Source organism: Suricata suricatta, chromosome 17 (genome assembly GCF_006229205.1).
Source record: "Suricata suricatta isolate VVHF042 chromosome 17, meerkat_22Aug2017_6uvM2_HiC, whole genome shotgun sequence".
Classification (NCBI taxonomy): Eukaryota; Metazoa; Chordata; class Mammalia; order Carnivora; family Herpestidae; genus Suricata; species Suricata suricatta.
In genome coordinates this window covers 2,616,952-2,641,460 of record NC_043716.1, presented here as the reverse complement: position 1 = coordinate 2,641,460, position 24,509 = coordinate 2,616,952, and the positions used below count along the sequence as shown (strand labels likewise).

General features: G+C 51.3%; 2 protein-coding genes and 5 non-coding genes across 14 annotated transcripts in view; 6 read left to right on the top strand and 1 right to left on the bottom strand.

Moving 5' to 3' along the window:
- The first annotated feature begins 2,671 nt into the window (after positions 1-2,671).
- Positions 2,672-17,377, top strand: AURKB (aurora kinase B). 8 transcript variants are annotated; one of them, XM_029928859.1, is made up of 9 exons: positions 11,367-11,474; positions 11,777-11,872; positions 14,501-14,603; positions 14,712-14,766; positions 14,983-15,174; positions 15,380-15,518; positions 15,667-15,815; positions 16,731-16,905; positions 17,066-17,377. In XM_029928859.1, the coding sequence occupies exons 2-9, from the start codon at positions 11,825-11,827 to the stop codon at positions 17,237-17,239; spliced, it is 1,035 nt and encodes a 344-aa protein (XP_029784719.1). In that variant the 5' UTR covers positions 11,367-11,474; positions 11,777-11,824; the 3' UTR covers positions 17,240-17,377. The 8 variants fall into 8 exon arrangements, with proteins under 8 accessions (XP_029784720.1, XP_029784721.1, XP_029784714.1 ...); XM_029928857.1 differs by having other exon boundaries at positions 14,980-15,174; XM_029928858.1 differs by having other exon boundaries at positions 11,368-11,474; positions 11,800-11,872; positions 14,980-15,174.
- TRNAP-CGG lies at positions 2,839-2,910 on the top strand. The gene has a single exon. It is a non-coding gene; the product is annotated as a tRNA-Pro (tRNA).
- Positions 3,362-3,433, top strand: TRNAD-GUC. Its single transcript has one exon. It is a non-coding gene; the product is annotated as a tRNA-Asp (tRNA).
- TRNAG-UCC lies at positions 3,711-3,782 on the bottom strand. Its single transcript has one exon. It is a non-coding gene; the product is annotated as a tRNA-Gly (tRNA).
- TRNAW-CCA lies at positions 4,303-4,374 on the top strand. The gene has a single exon. It is a non-coding gene; the product is annotated as a tRNA-Trp (tRNA).
- Positions 13,954-14,090, top strand: LOC115283116. Its single transcript, XR_003904924.1, has one exon. It is a non-coding gene; the product is annotated as a small nucleolar RNA SNORA2/SNORA34 family (small nucleolar RNA).
- A 6,775-nt stretch (positions 17,378-24,152) lies between the features above and the next one.
- The window catches only part of BORCS6 (BLOC-1 related complex subunit 6), a 1,717-nt gene continuing 1,360 nt past the window's right edge, over positions 24,153-24,509 (top strand). The window contains exon 1 of the mRNA XM_029928806.1: positions 24,153-24,503. Coding sequence (XP_029784666.1) covers positions 24,259-24,503 — 245 coding nt within the window. The 5' untranslated portion in view covers positions 24,153-24,258. The remainder of the gene's footprint in view (positions 24,504-24,509) is intronic.

Below are 24,509 nucleotides of genomic sequence, written 5' to 3'. Positions count from 1 at the left end.
ACACACACACATATATATACTTATTTATTTATTTATTTATTTATTTATTTAAATAACTTTTTCCCTAAAAAGAATTTGAGGGGTGCATCTCCTATATGCTGCTCTTTTACCTACAGTTACCTTCAGCGGTCTATACTAGTGGGCAGTCCGGGTTAGGAGTTTGCAGAGAACCCGTGCTATCTGCTTTCCTCCAGAGGGTGCGGACGGGCTGGGACCAGGAATGTGGGCAGTGAGAGCAGAAGAGCGCTCATTGTGGTGGGCGGGGGAGGTCTCCAGAAGGTCAAGAGCAGAAGCCCGGGGCCGCACTTCTGGAGCCCTGAAGCCGACCTCGGAAGGCTGTGGATGCAGGAGACAGGAAGCAGGCTCTACAGGCGTTTGGCAGGGCCTAAACTTCCTGGAAGACAGGCAGAAAGATCTCGATGCAATCCTTTGGCTCCCGAACCATTCTAAAATGAGCAGAAGTATGGTCTTGAAGGACTTGCTATCTGGGGATGACAGGTGCTGATGCCGCACTGCCAAGGCCTGGTTAGTGCCAAAGCGAGGACCCCGCTCTGTGCGGAAAGGCACAGCCCTTCTTCCCAGGGATGGTTGGGAAGGAAGAGGAAATCACAACCCACTGCACTCAGGGCAGGGACAGGGTGCTAGGAAAACATGGAGGGGGCATCTCATGGGGCTTGAGAATAGACAGTGATCAGGGGAGGCTCTCTGGAGGAGGTGAGCTAAGTCTTGAAGACCAAGTGGAAATTTGCCATACGTTCTCTCAGACAATGGGTCCTGTGTATCAGCCCGTGTTTCTAGGTGTTGGAAATACAGCAGGGAAGAACAATAAACACAAGGAAACTGTTTTAAAAATTAAATGAGATATTATGCTAGATAGATGCTACATAAAAGAATAACACGAGGGATCAGAGTGAGTGGGGGGGAGGGGGGGAGATGGAGATGGGTTGGCCATAGTAATGTCCAAGGCCTGCATCAGGGCAGTTGTAAAAGAGATGGAAAGAAAGGTTTGAATGCCAGGCATGTTTGAGATAAAAAAATATATACATAGGACTCAGTAAATGGTCGAATGTAGAGTCTGAAAAGAGGCAGACAGTCAGGCTGAAGCCGGGGATCCTTAGCACTCTAGGGAAGTCTGGGGGCAGAGGTGCAAACAACTCAGATTCACCAAGAACATTTCTTCACTCTTTCCCACCCAGTCTTTGCCCAGCAGCTGTGACTATCGGAAGTTACAGCTTAGAACGCCATCTTTCCGTGCAAAGCTTTGACTCCTGTTAAAGTCTAAACATACGGCAAATTAAACAGTGATCCGTATATACCTTAGTTCTTGGATCCTAAAAGTGGGGTCCATGGGTGGGATTTCAGGGTATGGGTGAAGTCTGTGACGTATATGTTTTTCTAGGGAAAGGGACCATGTTCTATGAGGGATGCAGGGCTCCACCTCTGTGTGGATTACGTGCCTGAGACCAGGTGAGAGAGCGGAAACTAGAGACCTGGGGGAAAGCTGGCGCCCAAGAGGAGGAGAGAAATTGCAAAAGGGTAAAGAGGAGGGAGATGCCAGGAGACCAGCCCTGAGCACATCATCTACTTGAAAAGGCCTGGGACACTGACAGGACAGGATGGCATGCTCTCTGCTGCCCTTCCCCGTCCCCTGGCCAGGGACACTGGGAAAAGAAAAAGTGGTGAACCGTTCGCTGAAGTCTCCCCACCAAAGTGCCTGTGGGCTGGGCATTAGGAAGGGCCTGGCCCCACAAATCTCAGGACTGGGACATGGAACAAAGTGGTTCCGCCCAGAGATGCTACCAGATGCTGGACGAGCTCCCTGGAGCAGGTGGGGGGCGGCTGCCCTACCGGCTCCCTCCAGGACTCCAGGCAGCCCCAGGTGAGAGCATGCGGAGTGTCCTAAGAGCTTAGAAACCCTGCTAGGGGGTAACAGCCCTGGAGACCCTCCGAGGCCCCAAGGTCGGGTTACTGGCCTTAGACGGCACTCTTAACCGGTGTTTGGCGTTTGCCTTGGAGCCCCTTACTTCCTGGGGGGTCTTAGACGGCAGGTAGAAGGGTCACCTTCCGGCCATCCTAGGAGGTAAGTAGACAGTGGAGGGCAGACGGGAGGGTAGGGGAGCCTGATTGTAGAGGAAGAAAGTGCTGGAAGCGGTGCTACTAGGGCTGTTGGACTGCAGGGGCGGTCCTGGTCGCCAGACCTGGCACCTCGCCCCCAGTCACGCAGGTTGAAAGCCGGTCCCCTACCCAGCCCCGCCAGCCATTCATCTCAATGACTCCTCCTCCGTGGGTCTTCAGAGGCCCCGGGAATTATTCCCTTGTCTGGACACCTGCCCTGCTCGTCACTTCAGGAGGAGGGACAGGTGCAGGGACAGAGAGAAGAGCAGGTGTTCACCTTGAAATCTCAGGGCGCAATCTTTGTCCCCAGCAAGGCAACTCCCCGCCTATCTTTAAAGCTCTGCACCAGAGGACTGCGTCCAAGGACGGCGGGCGCAGGTGGCAAGAGTTGAACCCGAGGTTACAGGGTAGCACTCGAGACAGTGCTTTCCACAAAGAAGAGGGAACTCGGGCGCTCAAGGTAGTCCTGGAGGGCTGCGCGTTGTTAGGGGGCGGGGGAGGGAAGCCAAGACCACTCCCTCCTACTTCCCCGACGTTATTTCCTGGGAGGAGTCCGCGTTCGCAGGCGGGAGCCGTGATTCCTGGACTGGCTCCGGAGTCCGCCACTACGGGGCGAGTGGTCTCTGCGGGCGCGCCAGGACCTGCGGCCCGTGAGTCGTGGCCCTAGGACCGCGGTGAGTCTGGTACGACCTCTAAAGGCGTCCGCGAGCGCAGTAGCGCGTCGGCTCGTTGGTCTAGGGGTATGATTCTCGCTTCGGGTGCGAGAGGTCCCGGGTTCAAATCCCGGACGAGCCCGGCTTCGGTTTTGGCGCGAAGGCGAGTGCCCCGGGCGTTGGCGAGCGGATCGGCGCCCCGCGCGCAGGAGCATCTACGGCCCCTCCGAGCGAGCGGGGAGCCTGGAGCAGGTGCACTGGGAGCTCTTTTGACCTAGGTGCACACCCGGCGGCCGCAGGGAGCTCGTGCGGCACAGCGGGGCCGGGACGGCGCGGCCACGTGCGCACCTGGGCCAGCCCTCTCCTTCCTGCGCGGCTGCTGGGGTTGTGCATGACCTGGAGTGGACCGGGGTGGGGGCCGAACCTGTTGGAAGTCGGGTCCCCGCATCCCCGCTGGCGGTCCGCGGTCGGAGTCGCCCAGTCGCTGTTGGGAGCGAGCGCAGGCACTCCCGCTGGCCCCAGGGAGCCAAGCCCCGGCCCAGCGCGTGCCGGACGCCAGATCCCCGAGCCGCAGAGTCCCCCTTTCAGCTCTTTCCTCGTTAGTATAGTGGTGAGTATCCCCGCCTGTCACGCGGGAGACCGGGGTTCGATTCCCCGACGGGGAGAAGCGCCTTTTGCTTTTTCCTTCTTCCCATAATAAATCCCACATGGAACCAAGCATCCTGGGTTGTTGGATGGATTTTTTTATTTTTTAAAGAGGAAGGAGAGGGAGAGAAGGGAGAAGGTAAAAGACAGTCGGTCTTCCCTCTCGGGCACGTTCTAAAAGCTCATCGCACAGTCCTCAGTGTGGGCTGTGGATCGTGCGAGAGGGTCCGGGCAGAACCCTGCTCTCGGAGAGGGCGGCATCGGGGGACGGGGAAAAGTTTCAAAAACTAGAGTTACTGCGTTGGCCGGGAATCGAACCCGGGTCAACTGCTTGGAAGGCAGCTATGCTCACCACTATACCACCAACGCCTGCTGGAGAAGCTGCTTTCCTACGCTAGCACTTCCGAACGTATGCAGGAGTCCGGCCTGAGTGAGGTTCCTCGGAGCCTGAGTCTAGGACGGACAAGGAAGCCGTGACCCAAGCGGCAGGTGACACGCAGCCGACAGATAAGAAACTGAAGTTCAGAGAACCTTAGTGGAAGGGCTTTCGGAGTCGCCGGGAGAGCTGCGGTTACATCTAAGATTTGTCCAGGGGGCCAGGACTGCAGTGACACCGCGATGGTTTTGTCACCCCCAGAAATAAGTCCCAAACGCACAGGTCGCTTCTCTGTTGGGCGAACTCCATTGTCGCCAGGTTGAAGAACAGCCTTAGGCCAAGGGCGCCTGAGAACGTCTACCCTCTGTACAAGGTCTGATCCCTAGGTGTCCACTCGCGGCTCTCGAAAGGACTTGGATAGAACCTTCGGGGCCGGCCTTGCGGCCGTGGCTCCGCCCCTTGTCGCTGACGATAGCTCTGTTCACGAGATCCGTGCAACCGCGCACTCGGGAAGGCCTCGTGGCGCAACGGTAGCGCGTCTGACTCCAGATCAGAAGGTTGCGTGTTCAAATCACGTCGGGGTCATAGAAGCTTGCAATTTTCGAAATCTAGATATGCTTTGGTATTTTTCGGGGAAAGAAAGGGGGGAAAAACACATTTGTCTCCTTATGATAAAAATTCAGACCTACGTGTTTCTGTGATTTTGCTTTTCCCAAAGTGTATGGGTTTTCTCCTAAAATACCAATGTCGGAATCTATTGCAGCTTTCAACAGTGATACCTTTAATCTCCAATATCTTAGGCATCCCAACCCAAATTGCTCATGGGCAGCTCCGAGTTCTTGTTCAGAAAATATACTTGGAACAATAAAGATTCTTTGTTAGAAAGGATGTAGCAAGAATTGATCGTTGTTTAGGCCAGCCACTCTATAGCCTTGTCTTTCCCAGCAGGAAATTTCTTCCTGGACATATCTTTCCTTAACAGTGCATTTGTTTGAAAGCACCAGACCTGGGCTAGGCGGCTCTGCACCACTGAGAGGGCAGACCCCTGCGCAGGCTGGGCTCTGTGCTTCGCCGAGCCCTGGGCTCCGCTCCCTGGCCGCTCTCCGGCTTTCGGCCAGGCTCAGTCACTACATGTAATTCATAAGGAAGATCTTGCTCTCATCCACTGGGGCCAGGGGATGAGGTCGTCATAATGATGGCTGACGCCGAGGGCTTGCTGCTTGCCAGCCACGGTCCCAAGCGCTAGCGACCTTGCCTCGATTCATCCTGACAGCCGCTTGCAAGGCTTTATAACTATGCCCACTTAGAGCTGACACTCAGCAAGCGTCAAGCAGCACATTGCGAGCGGTGGGCTCCGAGGCAGACCCGTAAGACCCCAGCCCACGGGCTTTCTCCTGCGTGGTGTCCCCTAAGAGCCCACCTGTGGAGTGACCAAGGGGAAGGGAAAGATGATTGCAGAGTGTGGTTGGTGGTCCCAAAGACCCCTGGGATTCGGGATGGAATATTTCTAGTCTATAGACCAAGTCCAGCCCACGGACATGTTTGGTGACTAATTTCCCAACACTTAGTCAATTTCACATGTAAATCTAGATTCCTAGTTTCTCTGGAAAATTCGAAAGATCCGTCCACACCTGGGGGCTATGCTCTCAGTCCACTAGAGCTGAGCCTTGCCTCTGACTTTCAGACATGCCCTCCCCTTTTGCCACGCTCCCCATCACAGACGCAAAGGTTCGTCCTACACCAACCTAGGGCCCACACCAAAATCCTGGGGTTCAGGAAAAACCTGGATTTTTGGGAGAAACAGCACAAGTGAGTTCCCGCCCCGCCCCCTTTTGCTTCAGATACATAGCACTGATAGATAACATAAAATATAGGGAATCGAAAGGCCGTAGAGAGGCTTACAAAGGAACAATTCAGTAGTCCAAATGCACAGCCTTGAACGGGCTCATGGTACAGATATGCAGGGCTCGGGGCTTTGAACACGCAGCAGCAGCAGCAAGGTATTAAAGTCCTATAAGGAAACAGGGCTCCTGACGGGACAGGGAGGGAAGCCAGAGCCTCAGCGCTATCCCTGTTTCAGAAAAGGAGGCTGTAAAACAAACCACCACTCCCTGCCTGGAAACACAGGCCCAACAGGGCAGGAGGACTCAGATGTAGCTCAAGCGCGGAAACGCGTCCTACTTTCCGTCTCCTCCGTGACTGCATTTGAGATACCCCCAATATCACAGTGGGGCAGGGGCCCCCAAATACCATTATAAGAACTGATTTTTTGACAGAGAGCGAGGAGGTAACAGCAATGGCCAAAATGTAGGTCAGGGAGGAGTGCGTGACGTGAGGAAAGAGAGAAAAAGACAAAATGAAGCACTCTCCCAGCCAAGATGAAGTTGCAAACCAAAATCCCAAAACCTATGAAGAAGTGTAACTGGAACAGAAATTATGAAACTTATGAAAATAAGTCTGTGGAGCAGTCTGGCAAAGAATTTAGAGTAAGTATGATTGGGGTACGTAAAAAGATAAACAGCAGGGGCGTCTGGGTGGCTCAGTCAGTTAAGTGTCTGGCTTCAGCTCAAATGATGCCGTGGTTCATGGGTTTGAGCCCCATGTCAGGCTATCAGCACAGACCCTCGAGCCTGCTTTGGGTTCTGTCTCCCTCTCTTTGCCCCTCCTCTGCTCATGCTCTGTCTCTTTCAGTCTCTCAAAACTAAACAAGGATTTAAAAATTAAAAAAAAGATAAATAATCAAATCATGAGACAAAAAGACAAAGATTTAATAAAATTATATGGATATGCAACTGACCAATTAGAAATCTTACACATGGATGACAGATGTAATAAAAGAAGTCTAAGGACACCTGGCTGGCTCAGTGGGTGGAGCGTGGTAGCAATCATTTAAAAATAAAAATCTTTTTAAAAAGTCTACTGGAGCTTCTGGGTGGCTCAGTTAGTTAAGTGTCCAACTCCAAGTTTCAGCTCAGGTCATGATCCTGAGGTTTCGGGAGTTCAAGTCCTGCATCAGGCTCCCTGCTGACATGCAGAGCCTGCTTGGGATTCTCTCTGTCTTGCTCCCTCTCTATTTCTCCCCTACTTACGCTGTCTCTGTCTCTCTCAAAATAAATAAATAAGCGTAAAAAAATATCTAGGTCTATCTTACATTCTAAACTGGGCACAATCTGAGAGAGATTTACCTATTTAAAAAAAATAGAACTCAAGAATTTACCCAAGACACAGCACAGAGGGACAAGAAATTTCAAAAGCATGAAAAAACAAGCTAACTGATGTGGAGGATAGAATTAAAAGCTCTGATTACCTCTCAGAGGAGTTTCAGAAAAAAAGAATAGAAAATAGTAAAGAAACAGTATACAGAGACTTAATTCTTATGTTTTTGCACAGAGCTTCACCTGGATGCCTTTTATTTCACACACACACACACACACACACACACACACAATCAAACAGGGCAAAATTAGTTAAAATCGAAATAATTGAATAGTAGTTATGCAAGTGTTTTTAAAAGTATTTTTGGTATTTTAATATATTTTTTGTAATTTTTTTCATAATTTTTTTGTGGTAAAATACACTTAACATAAAACTTACCATCTTAAGTATTTTACTGTGTATAATTCAAAGGGTTGTAATAGTCACACAGTTGTGCACCAGTCACCACTATGTGATTCCAGAATGTTTTCTTTTTTATTATTATATTTAATTTTTTAAAGTTTATTTGAAAGAAAGAAAGCACAAGTTGGGGAGGAGCAGAGAAAGAGGGCAGGGGAGAGAGAGAATCCCAAGCTCTGCACGGTCAGTGGAGACCCGATGACACTGGAGAGCCTGATGTGGGGCTCCAACTCCCAAACTGTGAGATCATGACCCTCAGTCCGAGGCTTAAGCAACTGAGCCTCCCAGGTGCCTCGGCACATTTTCATCACCCTGAAAAGAAACCCTGTAGCCATTAGCTAGCTGTCCCCATTTTTCCTACCCCCAGTCCTTGGGAGTATTGGCCAGGCTCCCCCCAACCAGCCCCTTCTAGATCCTTCTGAGTCTACTCCTCATTCCTGAAAGAGGCTTATTGGTCGATACGGAGAATTCCCACTCTGAAATTTCATTGGGGGATATTCTACTATGAGAAATACAAGGAACTAACATCTGTGTGCCATGGACATTATAGTATCCCACCCATCCTGCCCTGATCTTTGGAACGCGATCTAATCCGACCCCTTCCCGGTCTTGGGAAAGTTCCGCCCCAGCAAGAACACTGACTGACAACTCCCCCTCACCGACAGCTCCAGAAACTCTCGGGGAAACAACAGAGATTTTGTTCACTAATGGAACAGGCGGCTGATGGCTGCCTAACTGATGGGACAGAGAGTTTTTGTTTTGGTTTGTTGTTTATGAATAATGCAAATCCCTGTCCGGAGCTGGCCAATCAGAGACTCCTGAAAGGCCAAATATCTTCTGGCAAAATGTGCAAGTGGGAATGTGAAGACTGTGGAGGGACAGGGACACCGCATTGGATCAATCACTTATGTCCCACCCATGCACCGCGTTTCCTGACACATTCCAGAAACATCTCCCTTGGCTGGGTCCTGAGGAATAAAGTAGACCGCAGGTGATAGAATTTTTACAAAGCGTTTTCATTAGCCAGTCTCTCTAGGCCAAGTATGCTGAGGAAGCTACCACAGTGGAGGCGGGCTCCCTCCCTGATCTTGAGAAGCCGGGTTGGCCTGACCCTGAGCAAAAACGATGCACCTCCAGAAGCAAAATCATTTTTTCACAAATGGCAGGGTTGCCCTTGGTCCCCAAATCTCTGGAGATACCTCATTATACACAGTTCTTTGAACTTTTGTATTAGTCATGGGCTCCCCAGAATGAAACTAAGCCACCGTGGCACACAGCCATTTCTCCCCCCACCCCTTGGCTTCCCTGTAGCGGCTGCAAGAGATACTTTACCAGTGTCCTTTGTAGTGCTCACGTAACACAGTTTTGGCTAACGAGAAATCTATTGGGCACTTCTAGAAAGGCTTCTGCTTATCCTGATGAAAGGGGCACAGACCACTGGCCGCCATCTTTCAATCATAAGGCACATGGGAAGAGAATCATAGAAAGGCAATCCAGGTCTCTAACAAAACAACTCCCTACTTGCTGACTTCTTGCAATGCAAGAGGAAATAGATGCCTGTTGTTTGTGCCACTGTTAGCTGCATTTTCTGTAACTTGCAGCCCAAAGCGTCAGGAAATGATGGAGAAACCCATAAAGACTTCGTGGATTTACATTTGGTTGAATTATATGAAACTGGTATTTTTGTAGGTCAAATGATTGATTCACATCTTTTATTCAAAGAGCCCTCTAGACTGGGTCTGTAGACGTGTGTCAGCGAGTATGCTTTTGACACCAAATACCTAAAACCCTTCAGTCAGTGCGTTCGGGAAAGTGCAAAATAGGCATCCAGAGGCGTAACAATATCATCAAAGTCTTGGCTTCTTCCCAGGCCTCCTTTCTGCCTTCTACAACGTCAAGCTTCATTGTCAACCTGCTCCCTTCAGGAGCACCGGCAGCAGCAAGGCACGCTTTGTGGAGAAAAGGAGTTCTGCCCAGCATTCTGGACAAGAGCCCTAACATTCCCACGGACTGGGTCACATGCTTATACCATGATTCTGGTCATGGTATAAATCAGTCAGTGTCCAATCCTGGGTCTGTGATGGGTCAGTTTCCCTCTCAGACCCACAACGTTCTAGGTGCGTTCCGGAAGTGGGAGTGGCTAGGAGAAAGAACACTGGCTGGGTAATCATGCTGTCCACAAGAGATCTCCCTCAGGGTGGGGATTGGGAGCTGGCCGAAGCCAAAACCACTAGAGTGGAATCCATAGCCATTTGTTTTCATACCTTGGCAATTATAAGAAATGCTGAGTGAATGTGGGGATACAGATATCATTTTGACTTTTGCCTTCCTTTTCTTTGGATAAATACTCACAGGCGGAATTGCTGGACTCTATGGTAGTTCTATCTTTAAGTTTTTTTTTTTTAATGTTTTTTATTTGTTTTTGAGAGACAGAGAGACAGCACAAGCAGGGGAGGGTCAGAGAGGGAGATGCAGAATCTGAAGACAGGCTCCAGGCTCTGGACTAGCTGTCAGCACAAAGCGCCGACATGGGACTCGAACCCAGGAACCGTGAGATCATGACCCAGGAACTGGGAGATCATGACCTGAGCAGAAGTCAGAGGCTCAATCCACTGAGCCACCCAGGCGCCCCTTTCTTTAAGGTTTTGATGACTCTTCATGCTGTTTTCCACAGTGGCTGCACCAGTTTACGTTCCTACCAGCCATGCACAAGGGCTCTCTTTCCTCACATCCTCACCAACACTTTTATTTCTCATCGTTTTTGATGATAACCATTCGAGCAGGTGAAGGTGTACCTCACTGTGGTTTCGATTTGCATTTCCCTGATGATTAACGATGTCAAGTATCTTTCTGGTATATGTTGGCCATCTATATGCCTTCTTTGGGAAAACGTCTATTCCAATCTTCAGCCCATTTTTAAATCAGATTGTTTTTTGCCGTTAAGGTGTGTGAGTTCATTAGCTATTTTGGGTATTCGCCCCTTGTCAGGTGTATGATTTGCAAATATTTTTTCCCATTCACTATGTTGCCTTTATATTTGTCTATGATTTCCTTTCCAGAGGCCTTCAGTTTGCTGTCCTCACACTTGTTTATTAAACTCTTGCTTGTGACTGTGCTGTCAGAGTTAAAAAAAAAATTATTGCTAAGACTTAGGCCAAGAAACGTACAGCCTGTGTGTTCTTATAGGAGTGCTATGGTTTCAGGTTTTACGTTCAAGTCTTTAATCTAAATTTTCAGTTAATTTGTATGTATAATGTAAAAAAGTGATCCAGCTTCATTCTTTTCCATGTGTGCCTGTCCAGTTTTCCCAGCAACATTTGAGACCGCCCTTTCCCCATTGTGTATTCTTGGCAACTTTTTCGTAAATTAATTGACCACACATGTGCGGGTTCATTCCTGGGCTCTCTGTTCAGTTCATTGATCCACGTAGCAATTTTTATGCCAACACCTCACTGTATGAATTACTATAGCTTTGTCATACAGCCTGAAATCTGGGAGCGCGATGTCCCTCGCTTTGTTCTTTCTCGATTGCTTTGGCTATTTGGATTCTTTGGCAGTTCCATACAAATCTGGTACTATTTTCCCTACTTCTGTAAGATATGTTACTGGGATTTTGATAGAGGTTTCATGGAATCTGTAGATTACTCTGGGAAAGGGGAGCGTTTAAATTGCGAGGGGGAACAGGGTAGCTTGTTTCACAAGTGGTGCTGCATAATTAACTCCCCATGGTCAAATACAAAGACCCTAGTTCCTACCTACAGATGGGTAAATTCCAGATACATTAAAATTTTTAATTAAAGGGAAAAGATATGAGAGCTTTTTGACTCCGGGAGCAGGTAAACTTGGCTAAGCCAGAACTGGGGCGAGCAGCCCCTGAGGATCCGCCTCTAACTTTGGGCCCCACCCTCTACGTCACTGGGTGTCCAGCCAATGAGAATTGGGCATGGGCAGCGCGCTCAGCCAATGGGGCCGCGGCGGGAGATTTGAAAGGGCCTCAGCGGGGCCGGGCCGGGCCGGGCTGGTTCGGTTGTTTGGCCGCGGCCAGGAAGGTGGCTGTGCTCGGACTCCGGGTGAGCTGGCTTCCCGTCGTGGGTCTTGCGCCGGGAGAGGGCAGGCGATCGGGGAGGTCGGGGGTCCGTTGGGCGGGCCCGCGCGCACCCGTGGGGCTGCTGGGAGCTTAAGGGTAGAGGGAGGGTCCCGACCTCGGGGTGCGCAGGAGGAGGCCGGGGGAGGCGAGACCAGCACCCCAGCGCGCCCCGTTGAGCCAGCAAGCTGACCTGCTCCCTTTCACCAGCCCCAGGCCTGCGCTTCCGGTTAGATCTGTCGGATCACTCCCTCTCTCGCTCCTTCTTTTTTTTCCTGCTTCCTACAGCCCTGTTTCCTTTGTCTGCCCAGCTCTCCTCCCCCTTTCCCACCCAGGATGGCCCAGAAAGAGAACGCCTACCCCTGGCCCTACAGCCGGCAGATGGTAAGGGCTCTCCCACTTCCCCTCCCCCCACCCGCATGGAGCGTTCCTGCCTGGGGATTTGAGGTCCCTCCGAGGGGGAGGGGGCGGCGATGATCCTCCAAGTCGCCCCCGTTTTTGCGCCAACGTCTGGGTCCCAAGAGTTTGCCGGCTAGAACCCGGTGTGGTCATTTGCAACTACAACTTGTGTATCAGATGCTGCCAACTTGAATCTGACCAGCCTGTGAGGACCTCTGCAGGGTTGAGCCTACTTGTCACATATAAATGACGTCTGGGGCTGAGCAGACAGGTTGCAGGGTTCCAGCACTTGTCTTGAAATAGTAGGCTAAGTAGGAAATAGATTCTGAATGGGTTTATGTAAACTTAAGATTAATAATTTGGAATTTGTTTTAAGGACTCGTGTGAAGGAAAGATCTGAATAGATTTATTTTCCAGTTGACCTAAGACCTTTCTGTGAGAGCCTACTCTCAGATTTGAAAGGCCACCTTTATTATATAAAATGCCCCCCCCCATATGTGGGTCTGTTTCTGAACCCTGTTTTGTTCAGCTTGCGCATTCGTTAACCTCTGTACTGGCATCATTGCTTGGGAATGGGTTTTAGGCACCAGGCTTTCTTCTTCTCTTGGCTAAGAACAAGGAAGGGGGCTCTCTTGGGCCTCGCTCCCTTGTTGGTGAGGCTTGGGTGTCCTGAAGCGTCCATTTGTCCCCTTGTCCACAAGTTCTCGCCCTCATGGAGCACTTAGCGAGGATGTCAAGAATGGAGGCTGAGGGGCGCCTGGGTGGCTCGGTGGGTTAAGCGACTGACTCTTGGTTTGGGTTCAGGTCATGATCTCAGGGTTTCCTGAGATCTAGCCCCGCCATCGGCTCGGAGCCTGCTTGGGATTCTCCCTCTCCCTCTCTCTCTACCCCTCCCCTACTCCACTGTCTCTGTCTCTCTCAAAATAAATAAATAAACTTAAACAAAAGGGAATGGAGGCTGAAATAGAAACCATTGTCACATCTGCAGTGACAAAAGAAAGTTGTATATATTACTCTGAGAAGCAGCAAGTGACAAGTGGCCCAGGGGCATCGGAGTAGCCCTCGCTGTCTCCGAAGCCTGTGGTTGCAAAGGGGTAAATACTGGAATTTGCTACAGCCTTCAAGACCTCCAGGACCTCATCTAAGCCTTAAGAGACTGAGCCTTTTAGGGAGTGTGAGTGTGACTCTGCCGATCCTTCAATTGGGGGCATTTGTTACCTGGCCTCCCACTACCCGCAGGGGTGAGGGCTGCTGTGAGTGAGTGTGGGGCTCCAGATGGACCCGACTGTAGAGGTGGACACTTTCATGCCTGTGAATGTGGCGTGAGCCAGGGCCAGCGAGGTGAAGTGCTCGGTGTTGGGATGAGTCCTTTGCTTCCTCTGTCAGGCCACCCCAGGTTGCTTATTAAGAACACATTTTAGGGATGCCTGGGTGGCTCAGTCTGTTAAGTGGCCGACTTCGGCTCAGGCCTTGATCTCATGGTTTGTCGGGTCGTGGGTTCGTGAGTTTGAGCCCTGCATCGGGCTATGTGCTGGCAGCTCAGAGCCTGGAGCCTGCTTCAGATTCTGTGTGTCCTTCTCTCTCTGCCCCTCCCTTGCTCATGCTCTATCTCCCTCTCTCTCTCAAAAATAAGTAAACATTAAAGAAAAAAATTTTTTAAAGAACCCATTGAAAGTTTTTTTTAAACATTTATTTATTTTTGAGAGAGAGAGACAGACAGATCATGAGCAGGGGAGGGACAGAGAGAGAGGGAGACACAGACTCGAAAACAGGCTCCAGGCTCTGAGCTGTTAGCACAGAGCCTGAGTCAGGGCTCGAACCCACGAACTTTGAGATCATGACCTGAACCAAAGTTGGACGCTCAACCGACTGAGCCACCCAGGCGCCCCAAAAGAACCCATTTTAGAGCGGCTCAGTCAGTTGAGTATCTGACTCTTGATTTCTGCTCAGGTCATGCTCTCGCGGTTCGTGGGATCAAGCCCCGCTTTGGGCTCTGTACTGACAGTGCAGAGCCTGATTGGGATTCTCTCTCTCTCTCAAAATAAAGAAACATTAAAAAAAAAAAATTGGCCCTGAATCAAGGCCAGCAGTTTGTTGAAGCTGTTGGTTTCAAGCAGGAGCCTAAAGAAATGTCTTTCTATGGTCTGTTGGCCATTTCAGAATTTTGGAAATGTAATGATCAGTTCATTAGAAAGAAACATCTGAAAAAAAAAAAAACTTGAGGCTCCTGGGTGGCAGTCAGTTAAGTGTCCGACATTGGCTCAGGTCATAATCTTGCGGTCGTGGGTTTGAGCCCCGCTTCGGGCTCTGTGCTGACAGCTAGCTCAGAGCCTGGAGCCTGTCTTCAGATTCCACGTCTCCCTCTCTCTCTGACCCTCTCCTGCTTGCACCGTCTCTGTCTCTCAAAAATACATAAAAAACAAAAGAACCTATTTTAATACAGAGCGATGAGCAGAGCTTTGGGAGTTTTGAGCAAAACTGTGGTCTCAGTGTTCCTCTTTGAACAGGTGGGTGGCTGGGTGGCCCTACACCAAATACTGAAATGCTGCTTCTAGCACATTCCAAGCGGGTCCCTGGGACAAAGGCACCCTCAGAGCTCCCCCTGCTCCTCAGACTCAGCCTGGCCTGAACACCCTGCCCCAGAGAGTCCTCCGGAAGGAGCCTGCCACCCCGCCTGGACCTGTCCTCATGAGCCGCTCCAACGCCCAGCTCGCAGGTAACCAGGACCCGGGCCAGGGTTGAGCTGGGCGGGCTACGGTCTCCGGGGTGGGTGCGGGGATGAAGATGTCATAGGAGGGCCTCAGCTCTCCTGTTGTTTGCTCAGCTGCCGCTGGCCAGAAGGCGGTGGAGAACAGCACTGGGACCTCCAACTTGTCACTGTGAGTACCCAGGCCTGGGGTGGCGCGGGAGGAGGTAGGACAGCGGCCAGGTGGAAATGGGAGGGGTGGCCGCTCAGGGCAGGGCTGGGATGCAGGCAGGAAAGCCTGGTCCGTCCTCGACTCCTTTCGGAGAGAAACAGGGCTGAGGGGGTCCCCACCGCGGGGACTGCCCGCCGTCACTCCGCTGCCCTCCCTCCCCCCACCACTCCCAAGCAGGCGATCCTTCACCATCGACGACTTTGAGATTGGGCGACCTCTGGGCAAAGGCAAGTTTGGCAACGTGTACTTGGCTCGGGAGAAGAAGAGCCAGTTCATCGTGGCCCTCAAGGTCCTCTTCAAGTCTCAGATAGAAAAGGAGGGCGTGGAGCACCAGCTTCGCAGGGAGATCGAAATCCAGGCCCATCTGCAGTACGAGCCCAGCGCGCGGACCCGAGCTCCTCTCCCCTCTCCCCTCCCTCTGCTCCCCTTTTAGTCCCTGCCCCGTTCAGACTGCCACCTAGCCCCAGTGGGCTCCCAGTCCCCAGTGTGACCCTGGCTGGTCCCACGCGGCACTGTCCTCTTTCCCATTTCCTTATGCCGAGATGCGGCCTGAGTGCTCCCCTCCCTCCTCCAGGCATCCCAACATCTTGCGTCTCTACAACTATTTCTACGACCGCCGCAGGATATACTTGATTCTGGAGTACGCCCCCCGCGGGGAGCTCTACAAGGAGCTGCAGAAGAGCCGCACATTCGACCAGCAGCGGACAGCCACGGTCCGGGCAGGCGGGCGCCTGGGGCACCGGCAGGGCCTGAGGCTGGGGGTCTGCCACTGGGGGTCCGCGGCCGGGGGTCCGCCGCCTGTAGCAGCAGGTCCAGCCTTGTCTGACTTCCTGTTATGTCCCCCCCCCCGGCCCCCCCCAGATCATGGAGGAGCTGGCTGACGCTCTGATCTACTGCCACGGGAAGAAAGTGATTCACAGAGACATAAAGCCGGAGAATCTACTCTTGGGGCTCCAGGGGGAGCTGAAGATCGCTGACTTTGGCTGGTCTGTGCATGCCCCCTCCCTGAGGTATGGTGGGCCAGGAGCCCTGCCCTAGGGGCCAATGGCTGGGACCGTCAAAATAATACCACTCCGTGTCCATGGTGTTATCTGTCCTCATGTCCCATAGGGGCACGGCAATACCTTTCCAATAATAGGAGATGCCCCGTTTTGTTGCCCCGATTTCCTGCTAAATATATGAGGACCCTCTCACCATGTCACTGAGGATGTCGCCCACATCGTCTGTAGGGGCTTCATAGTATTCCCCGACAGAGACGGAACCTGATTTATTCAGCAGGGCCATGCTGGCTAGAGACAGGTCTCCAGTATTTCCTTTAATTCTAAGATGAACATTGCCCTTAGATCTGATTATTTCAAGATACGTCTCCCAGTGTGTCATTCTATCTCTGGGGCTTTTTTCCTTTTTTTTTTAATGTTTATTTTTGAGATGAGAGACAGAGACAGAGCATGAGTGGGGAAGGGGCAGAGAGAGACAGAGACACAGAATCAGGCTCCGGGCTCTGAGCTGTCAGCATAGAGCCCGACGCAGGGCTCACACTCACAAAGTGAGCTCATGACCTGAGCCGAAGTCGGAGGCTTAACCAACTGAGCCACCCAGACGCCCCTTAATGTTTATTTATTTTTGAGAGAGGGAGAGGGAGACACAGAATCCCAAGCAGGCTCCAGGCTCTGAGCTGTCAGCACAGAGCCCAACGCAGGGCTCAAACTCACAAAGTGAGCTCATGACCTGAGCCGAAGTCGGAAGCTTGACTGACCAAGCCATCTGGGAGCCCCACTTTGGGTGACATCTCCTGCCCCAAGGGCCCTGTCAGAGCCTGGTGAAACACCCCGCTTGTGCATCCCGGGGCCGCTTGGCTGTCTGTCGGGCCACAAGGAAAAGAGAGGCAGGCTGTGTCTGGGCTCTCCCCCCACCAATGCTCCCAGGAGGAAGACGATGTGCGGCACCCTGGATTACCTGCCCCCGGAAATGATTGAAGGGCGCACGCACAACGAGAAGGTGGACCTGTGGTGCATCGGGGTGCTCTGCTATGAGCTGCTGGTGGGGAACCCGCCCTTCGAGAGCGCTTCGCACAATGAGACCTATCGGCGCATCGTCAAGGTTAGGGGGACAGGCCACAGTGCCTGGTGGGGGACCTCGCCGGCTGCAGAGGCCGGGCGCTGGCAGGTGCGGGGCCCTAGGTCATTCTCCCAAGTGGAGTGGGTGGTCAAGGATAAAGCACCGGGATAAAACCAAAGGGGCCCTTCTTCCTCTCCTGCAGGTGGACTTGAAGTTCCCCCCATCCGTGCCCACGGGGGCCCAGGACCTCATCTCCAAGCTGCTGAAGCATAACCCCTCCGACCGGCTGCCGCTGGCCCAGGTCGCAGCCCATCCTTGGGTCCGGGCCCACTCTCGGAGGGTGCTGCCTCCCTCTGCCCTTCAGTCTGTCTCGTGACTTGTCCCTGTCACTCACTCGGTCCTGTCTGTCTGTCTGTCTGCCTGTATGTATATTTGGAAGGAGGGTAGCTGGCCTGTTCCTCTGTCTTCTACCTCCTTTTTATTTAATAAAGGCTGAAGCTTTTTATACGGAGGAGTTGAGACGTTTACAGGTGGAGACTGCTGTGGGGGGGGTTCCCCTAGATGGGGAGGGGACGGAGGCTGGGAGAGCCCCGTCATTTCTTCCCCCGCTCCGGCTCCCAGGGCCTGGCTACTGGGGCCTCGCCTCCACTCTGCTGCCCCCGAACACCACCTGCCTCTCCCCTCCTCCTCTTCTCTCACCTGCTGCACCCCTAAGCCTTTCCTTCTGGTTCATCCTCCACCAGCCTAGAGCGTTACTGTACCTTAGACGTTGTCTGTTTCATGGCTCAGATCTGGCACAGGAGGGATAAGGAAAGGGATGCACAGAGAGGTTACGTGGTCCACCGGAAGTCACGCAGCTCGTGATGGGAGAGCCCACTTTTTAAAGTCATATTCGCGACCGTCAGGCTAGAATGGTGTACTGATCCCTTTGCACAGTGCACACGTTTGTTTTCTGTTCATATAGAGCGCAGAACTGGGACACGAAGTTTTCCCCGCAACTGTGTGGTCTAGGAGGAGGAAAAGGTCCTTTATTTCTTTATCAGATTAAGGAAGGGTTTGGTTTTTTGGTCTCTGGAATAGGTGTTGACTTTCATCAAATGCTTTTGCTGCATCTGTTGATTATCTGCCCTTTTAATCAAGGTCAAGTATGTGAATACATTTTCTTTTTTATACTTCATGTAGTTAAAAAATTTTGTTTTAATAAATGTTATTTCGGGGGTGCCTGAGTGGCTCAGTCAGGTGAGTTGGCCAACTTCGGCTCAAGTCATGATCTCACGGTTTGTGGGTTTGAGCCCTGCATGTGTCTCAGGGGCTCTGTGCTGACAGTGTGGAGCCTGTTGGGATTCTCTCTCTGCCTCTCCTTTTCTCTCTCTCCCTCAAAATAAATAAATCAGGGTGCCTGGGTGGCTCAGTTGATTAAGCATCCGACTTTAGCTCGGTCATGATCTCGTGGTTAGTGAGTTCGAGTCCTGCGTTGGGCTCTGTGCTCACAGCTAGCTCACAGCCTGGAGCCTTCTATGAATTCTGAATCTCTCTATCTCTCTCTTTCTGACCTTCCCCTGCTTACGCTGTCTCTCTGTCTCTCAAAAATAAATAAAAAATGTAAAATAAGTAAACTTATTTTTAAAAACCTGAGATACATAGAACAAAATAATATGAAAGTGGGAAAATGTTCCCCAAAGAACCTATAGAGATGGCAAATAAACACATGAAAAGATTTTCAACATCATTGAAAATTAGTTGTTAGGGAATACAAGTTAAAAGCAGGTTGAGACATTAGTATACACCTACCAGAATGGCTAAAAGAAGGAAGACGGACAGGACCTAACGGATTTGGCTCTAGGGTTTCCAAAGCAATGGAAAATAGAATTCCCCAATCCCAGGAGACACATTCCCACACACCGGTTGCATCTCAGCGAAGTCGCTCTCTCGATGTGGAACAGGATGAGGCCATGTTTCCTCAGAGTCCCTCTACCTTAGTGAGCTTTGCAGAATCCCAAGCCCTGTGTGGTCTCATCTGTGGGATCACTCTCTGTACCCAGATATTTATTGTGTGCGCCTCAGCTGATCACGTGAATGAACGAGTCTAACGGTTGGGAAAGCTGTATATGTCACACTGTCTCCCAATGACGTGGCTTGACAGACCTGGATAGGGTTGACCTGACTGACCTCTAATACCACCAAACTAGTTCCCGAGATGGCCGGAGGTGTGGCAGTCATTCTGTGCCCATGGGGACAGCTGAGGTCAAGACAGATTGGTGGTCATCTGTCCTGAAGCCCAGAGTGAGAAGTTTCTCGGGGCTACGTGGGTAGGAAATCGGCTGGTTGGGATTTGGAGGGACTATCAGTGGACACCCAGAAAGACGGTAACCCCCAGCGGAGCGGCCAGTGATACAGACCCGCTGAGAACGTCACAGAGGAAACAACTAAAATCAGGGGATCCAATCAAATGCAGAGAATATGGACACAGAATAATGTACAAGAAAAGGACTAAAAGACTAGTCGGTTTTGAGGCTCGATGAAACAAAATTCAGATTACCTTCGTTTGTATTTGCTGTTAATGATGTATAGCTTTTGATGTGTTTATCTTTTTAAAAGTTTTTAAATATTTAAAATTATTTTTGAGAGAGAGAAAAAAATACGAGTGGGGGAGGGGCAGAGAGAGAGACACAGAATCTGAAGCAGCTCCAGGCTCTGGGCTCAAACCTACGAACTGTGAGATCGTAACCTGAGCCAAAGTTGGACGTATAACCAACTGAGCCACCCAGGTGCCCCTGTTTATATTTATGAATATGACTACATACACGTGATTTCATTTCATTTTATTATTTTTTACATGATTTCATTTTAAAATTTAAAAAAAAAGATTAACACAGAGTGATAGCACATAAAGAACCTGGGTCCTCCGTGGTTTTGTTGAGCTACTAATTTACCCATCCTGGAGTCCTTGACCATCTTCCTGTTATATACAGTCTTTGGCTGATTTGCCTGTAAGATCAAGGGCTATTAACGATTTGTCATATACTGGGCTGGAATTTTTTCCTCTCTGCAATTCATCCTTTATTTTTTTTTAATGTTTGCTTATTTTCGAGAGAAAAAGTGCATGAGTGGGAGAGGGGCAGAGAGAGACAAAATTGGAAGCAGGCTCCAGGCTCAGAGCTGTCAGCACAGAGCTAGATGCTGGGCTCGAACTCATGAGTGGTAAAATCATGACGTGAGCTGAAGTCAGACGCTTAACCAACTGAGCCACCCAAGCACCCCTGTAGTTCATCTTTTAATGTAGTTTATACTTCCCAGCAGCCCTTAGTGCAAGAGGTAGCAGATTGTCTGTTGAAGTCCGGGGTGGGGGAGGAAATCACTAACTCTGCTGGCCGTCGGACTTCTGTTGAAACTACTTAGCTTTGCTGTTATTGCATGAAAGCAATGACAGACGGCTCTTCAATGAGCAAACCTGCCGTATTCCAATAAAATGTATGGCTGCTGAAATTTGAATTTCTTTTTTTTATTTTTTTAAAATTTTTTTTAAATTTTTTTTAATGTTTTATTTATTTTTGATACAGAGAGAGATGGAGCATGAGAGGGAAGGGGCAGAGAGAGAAGAAGACACAGAACTGGAAGCAGGCTCCAGGCTCTGAGCTAGCTGTCAGCACAGAGCCCGACACGGGGCTCGAACCCACGAACGTGAGATCTGACCTGAGCCGAAGTCGGAGGCTTAACCGACGGAGCCACCCAGGCACCCCTGAAATTTGAATTTCATATATTTATATGAATTTTCATATCCTTTATTTTTTCGACCATTTGACCACGTAAAAACCATTCCTGGCTCACAAGCTATATAAAAATGGGGGCAAGGGGCGCCTGGGCGGCTCAGTCAGTTAAGTGCTCCATTCGGTTTTGACTCAGGCCACGATCTCATGGTTCATGAATTTGAGGTCCGCATTGGGCTCTGCCCTGATGGTGGGGAGCCTGCTTGGGAGTCTCTCTCTCTCCCTCGCTCTCTGCCCCTCCCCCGCTCATTCTCTTGCTCTCTATCCAAATAAATGAATAAACCTAAAAAAAATGGACGTGAGCTGGATTTGGCCCAGGGGCCATACCTCGATGACCCCTCATGCAGTGCATACTGTGGCCCCTCTCCCCCCACTGTGCTGCAGCTGGGTCTGGACGGAACTGACCTGCCCCGTAGATCCAGGAGGCGCAGAACTGCGTAGGAAACAGAACACCACAGTGACCATAGGCGCAGCTTCGTCCAGGCTCCAAGATCTCTGAGAAAACTCGAGATCGCAGGGTTACAAAGAACCCAAGAGGACTTGAGTGAAATGCCCTTGGGAATGCGGCCTGTTCCTTAGTGCACAGAGAGGGATGGGTTTTGCCTAAAGGAAGCCAGTTAGTAAAGAACACAGCGGTTCACCCCGCTCCTTGTTTCATCCTGCCCCAAAGTTTCCTCTCCACCTTGTGTTTCTGCGGAGAGCCTCCTGCACTCTTCACCACATGTACTGTGTTGCCATTCTTCACTAAGCTCTTGTAGTCAATCACTGTTGATTCATATCTCTGTGAAGGTATATTCGACGATGCAAAATGAATCTCTGGCCCTCGGGCTGTCGGCCCCAGGTCCCCTGTGCCCCGCTGTACTGTCATCTCTTTTTTTCAGTTCCTTCGCCGCCCTGGTCCCCGATCCTTTGAGGTCGACATAAGTCTTTTAACCTAACGAGTTGATCCTGGTCATCTTGCCAGCATGGCGGCTTCTGGACTCGGTCCGACGTCAATCACACCCTGGCTGGTGTGACTAAATTGACATCTGAGCCAGTTTAGGCCACCAAGATGCAACGCGAGATTACCCAGGGCTTTGGGGAAAGACGCATCTCTGCTCTGGCACGAGGCCAGGCCTCATGGAAGCTACTCCTCTCTCCCCTCTGGAAGGTGTGAGAGGCTGTCCTCAGGGTTCCTGGTTGCATGAAATAGAAAGTCCTTCAGTGCCATTTAAGGATAAATGGACTTCATTATGAGCGTCCTGGGTAGTTCGCAGCCTCTGTAGGAGCACTAAGAATTTCTAGAAGGAGGAGCTCAGAGTCTGCACAGTCAGGGAAAGAGCTACTGCAGACGCGATCCAGTAGAGCATGGTGGAGCCGGAGCCGTGTGCCAGGAAGGCCGAGAAAGGGGCGGCTTGGCATCTCGGCTTCTGCAGTGGGAGGTGGGCTCTGCCTGATGAGGTGGGCGGCTCCTTCAACACTGAGATTCAGCTCTGGGGAGGCCAAAAGGGGTGGCAAATGACCCCTGTTACAGACTGAAGGTTTTTGTTCATCCAAAATTCATATGTTGAAGCGCCACCCCCAATGTGATGGTATTTGGAGGCGGGGCCTTTGCAGGTAATTAGGGTTTAGATGAGGTCATGGGGGGGGTTCCTGTTGATAGGATTAGTGCCTTTATAAGCGGAAGCTGAGAGCTAGCCCTCTTTGCGGTGTGAGACACGTGGAGACGAAATGGACTCGCTAGGAACCCAATCAGCTGGCACAAGTGAAGGACAGAACGTTCCTTGTTTAAGACACACCTGGTTTTGGTATTTTGTTACAGGAGCCCAAGGAGACTTCTACAACCTCCAAAGAATGACAAACAACATAGCCATTTTGCCATCAGGACGCACACTTGGAGTAAAGTTGCCCCCATAAACCACAATCAGGCCCTCTGTGACACCCGTAGCCCACCGGATTCAGGCTTCTCTGACGCACACTCTGTCTGGAGACCGTTAATGCAAGACGCAACACAGTCCCCTTCTTTTAACGTTGTTGTTGGTTCAACTTGCGTTTTTCTATCACTTGCTTAATAGAGACCCTGCCTGGGGCGCCTGGGGGGCTCAGTCGGTTAAGCCTCTGACTTCGGCTCAGGTCATGATCTCACGTTTGTGGGTTCGAGCCCTGCGTCTGGCTCTGTGCTGACATTTCAGAGCCTAGAGTCTGATTCTGGCCTCTCTCTCTCTCTCTCTCTCTCTCTCTGCCCCTCCCTGCTCATGTTCTGTCTCTCTTTTCAATAAATAAAAAAACATTAAAAAAATAAAGAGACCCTGCCTGCTGAGGGGTGAAGGGAAGACAAGGAGGGAGGGTGTGTGGCAGTCCCAGCCCAGAGAGTGGGGAGAAGCTTAGAGGAGACCTTTGGCCTGAGGGTTTATTATTCAGGACTCTGGGGGCAAGTGACAGAAACACATCTTGAATGTGTTAGTGGTTTGGGGTCATTTACTGAATACATTTTTGATCTATTATATGCTGGGCACTGTGCTAAGCACTGAGGATACTATCAGATCAAAACAGACAAAACAACCTTACCCTCCTGAGCAAATAAACAAACACAGAGTGTGTTGGATGGCAATAAGGGGTGTGCACAAAAGGAAGGGAAGGGAAATCGGGAATTGCTGGCAAAGTGGCTGCAGTTTTAAACAAGTGGTCAGGGGAGGCCTCACTGAAAGGGTGCTATTTGAATAAGGAACCAAGGTTGATATTTTCCTTGAAAGAAAGAAGGAAAGAAGGAAAGAAAGAAAGAAAGAAAGAAAGAGCGAGCAAGACCAAGTGCAAATCCCTGAGACAGTGTTAGAGGAACAGTGTGAAGGCCAGCAGTGTGGCTCCGGCAAACCAGCGAAGGGAAGAGAAGGAAGAGATGGGATCAGAATGGTATCAGGGCTACGATCTTCATGCAAAGCCATTCATTTATGGAATATTTTACCTCGTGGCAAGATCACACGCCATCCTCCAAACAGAGAGATGCTCATACGTGGAGGGGGCCGGAGACAGCGAACAGAGTGGCAAAAGCACAGGAAAGCCCTTAAGCCTCCTTCGTTGTCTATCGGGAGCCGCTCTGGCCAGTTCCTGCTTCAGGTCTGTGAGCCGAGGATGATGCAACGGACCATCCGAGTTCTGCTGAGGATTCTGGTTTCATTCCTCCTGATGGACTAAGTGTGGTTCAATCCCGATGGTCCAAGCAGGACAGACTCTTTTCATCCCCCACAAACTCTCTTAGGGGCCGCATCTCTGGTGCCCACTCGGTGGGTCCGCTAAGCAACAATTGTGGGCGTGACAGCTGCGGGTGGAAAGAGTCTGAGCCCGGCCCCGGAGGACTCAGGGGCCTTGATCTTTAAGATTTGCCCCGCCTCCTCCTGTAGGGGCGGAGCGACGAGGGCAGCTGTCACCGCCTTCGCACCACCAGGCGGGCTCTCACGTGGGTTGGGCCGCTCTGTAACAGCTCTTCTTCCGGGACTTCCTGGTCGCCGCGACCAATCAGAGTGTTCTTCCTGTCCTGACCATTGTCAGCCGGCTGCCAATCGCACGCCTCTACCAACGCCCCTTAAAGGCGCCGCCGACGCCGCCTGAGCCGAGACGGATCAGTTTCTCGGTTCCTGCCCCCAACTGCGGAATGGAGTCGTCCCGGGGGCGGCCTGGGCCCGAGGCGGACCTCCCGGCAGTGGGGGAACAGATCTTTGGCGGCGGGCCGGGCCGAACGCCCTCTGAGCCGCCCTCAGGCCTCCCGGCGTCTGGGAAGGAAGAGGCCGAGAACGTTGGGGGCGCGAGCCGCCACCCTGGGGCGTCCCCGAAGACTTCCAGCCGCGGCGCCGTCCACCGGGCCGAGCGGGAGACTCGGGACGACGAGCCCGGCCGCGGAGGGAC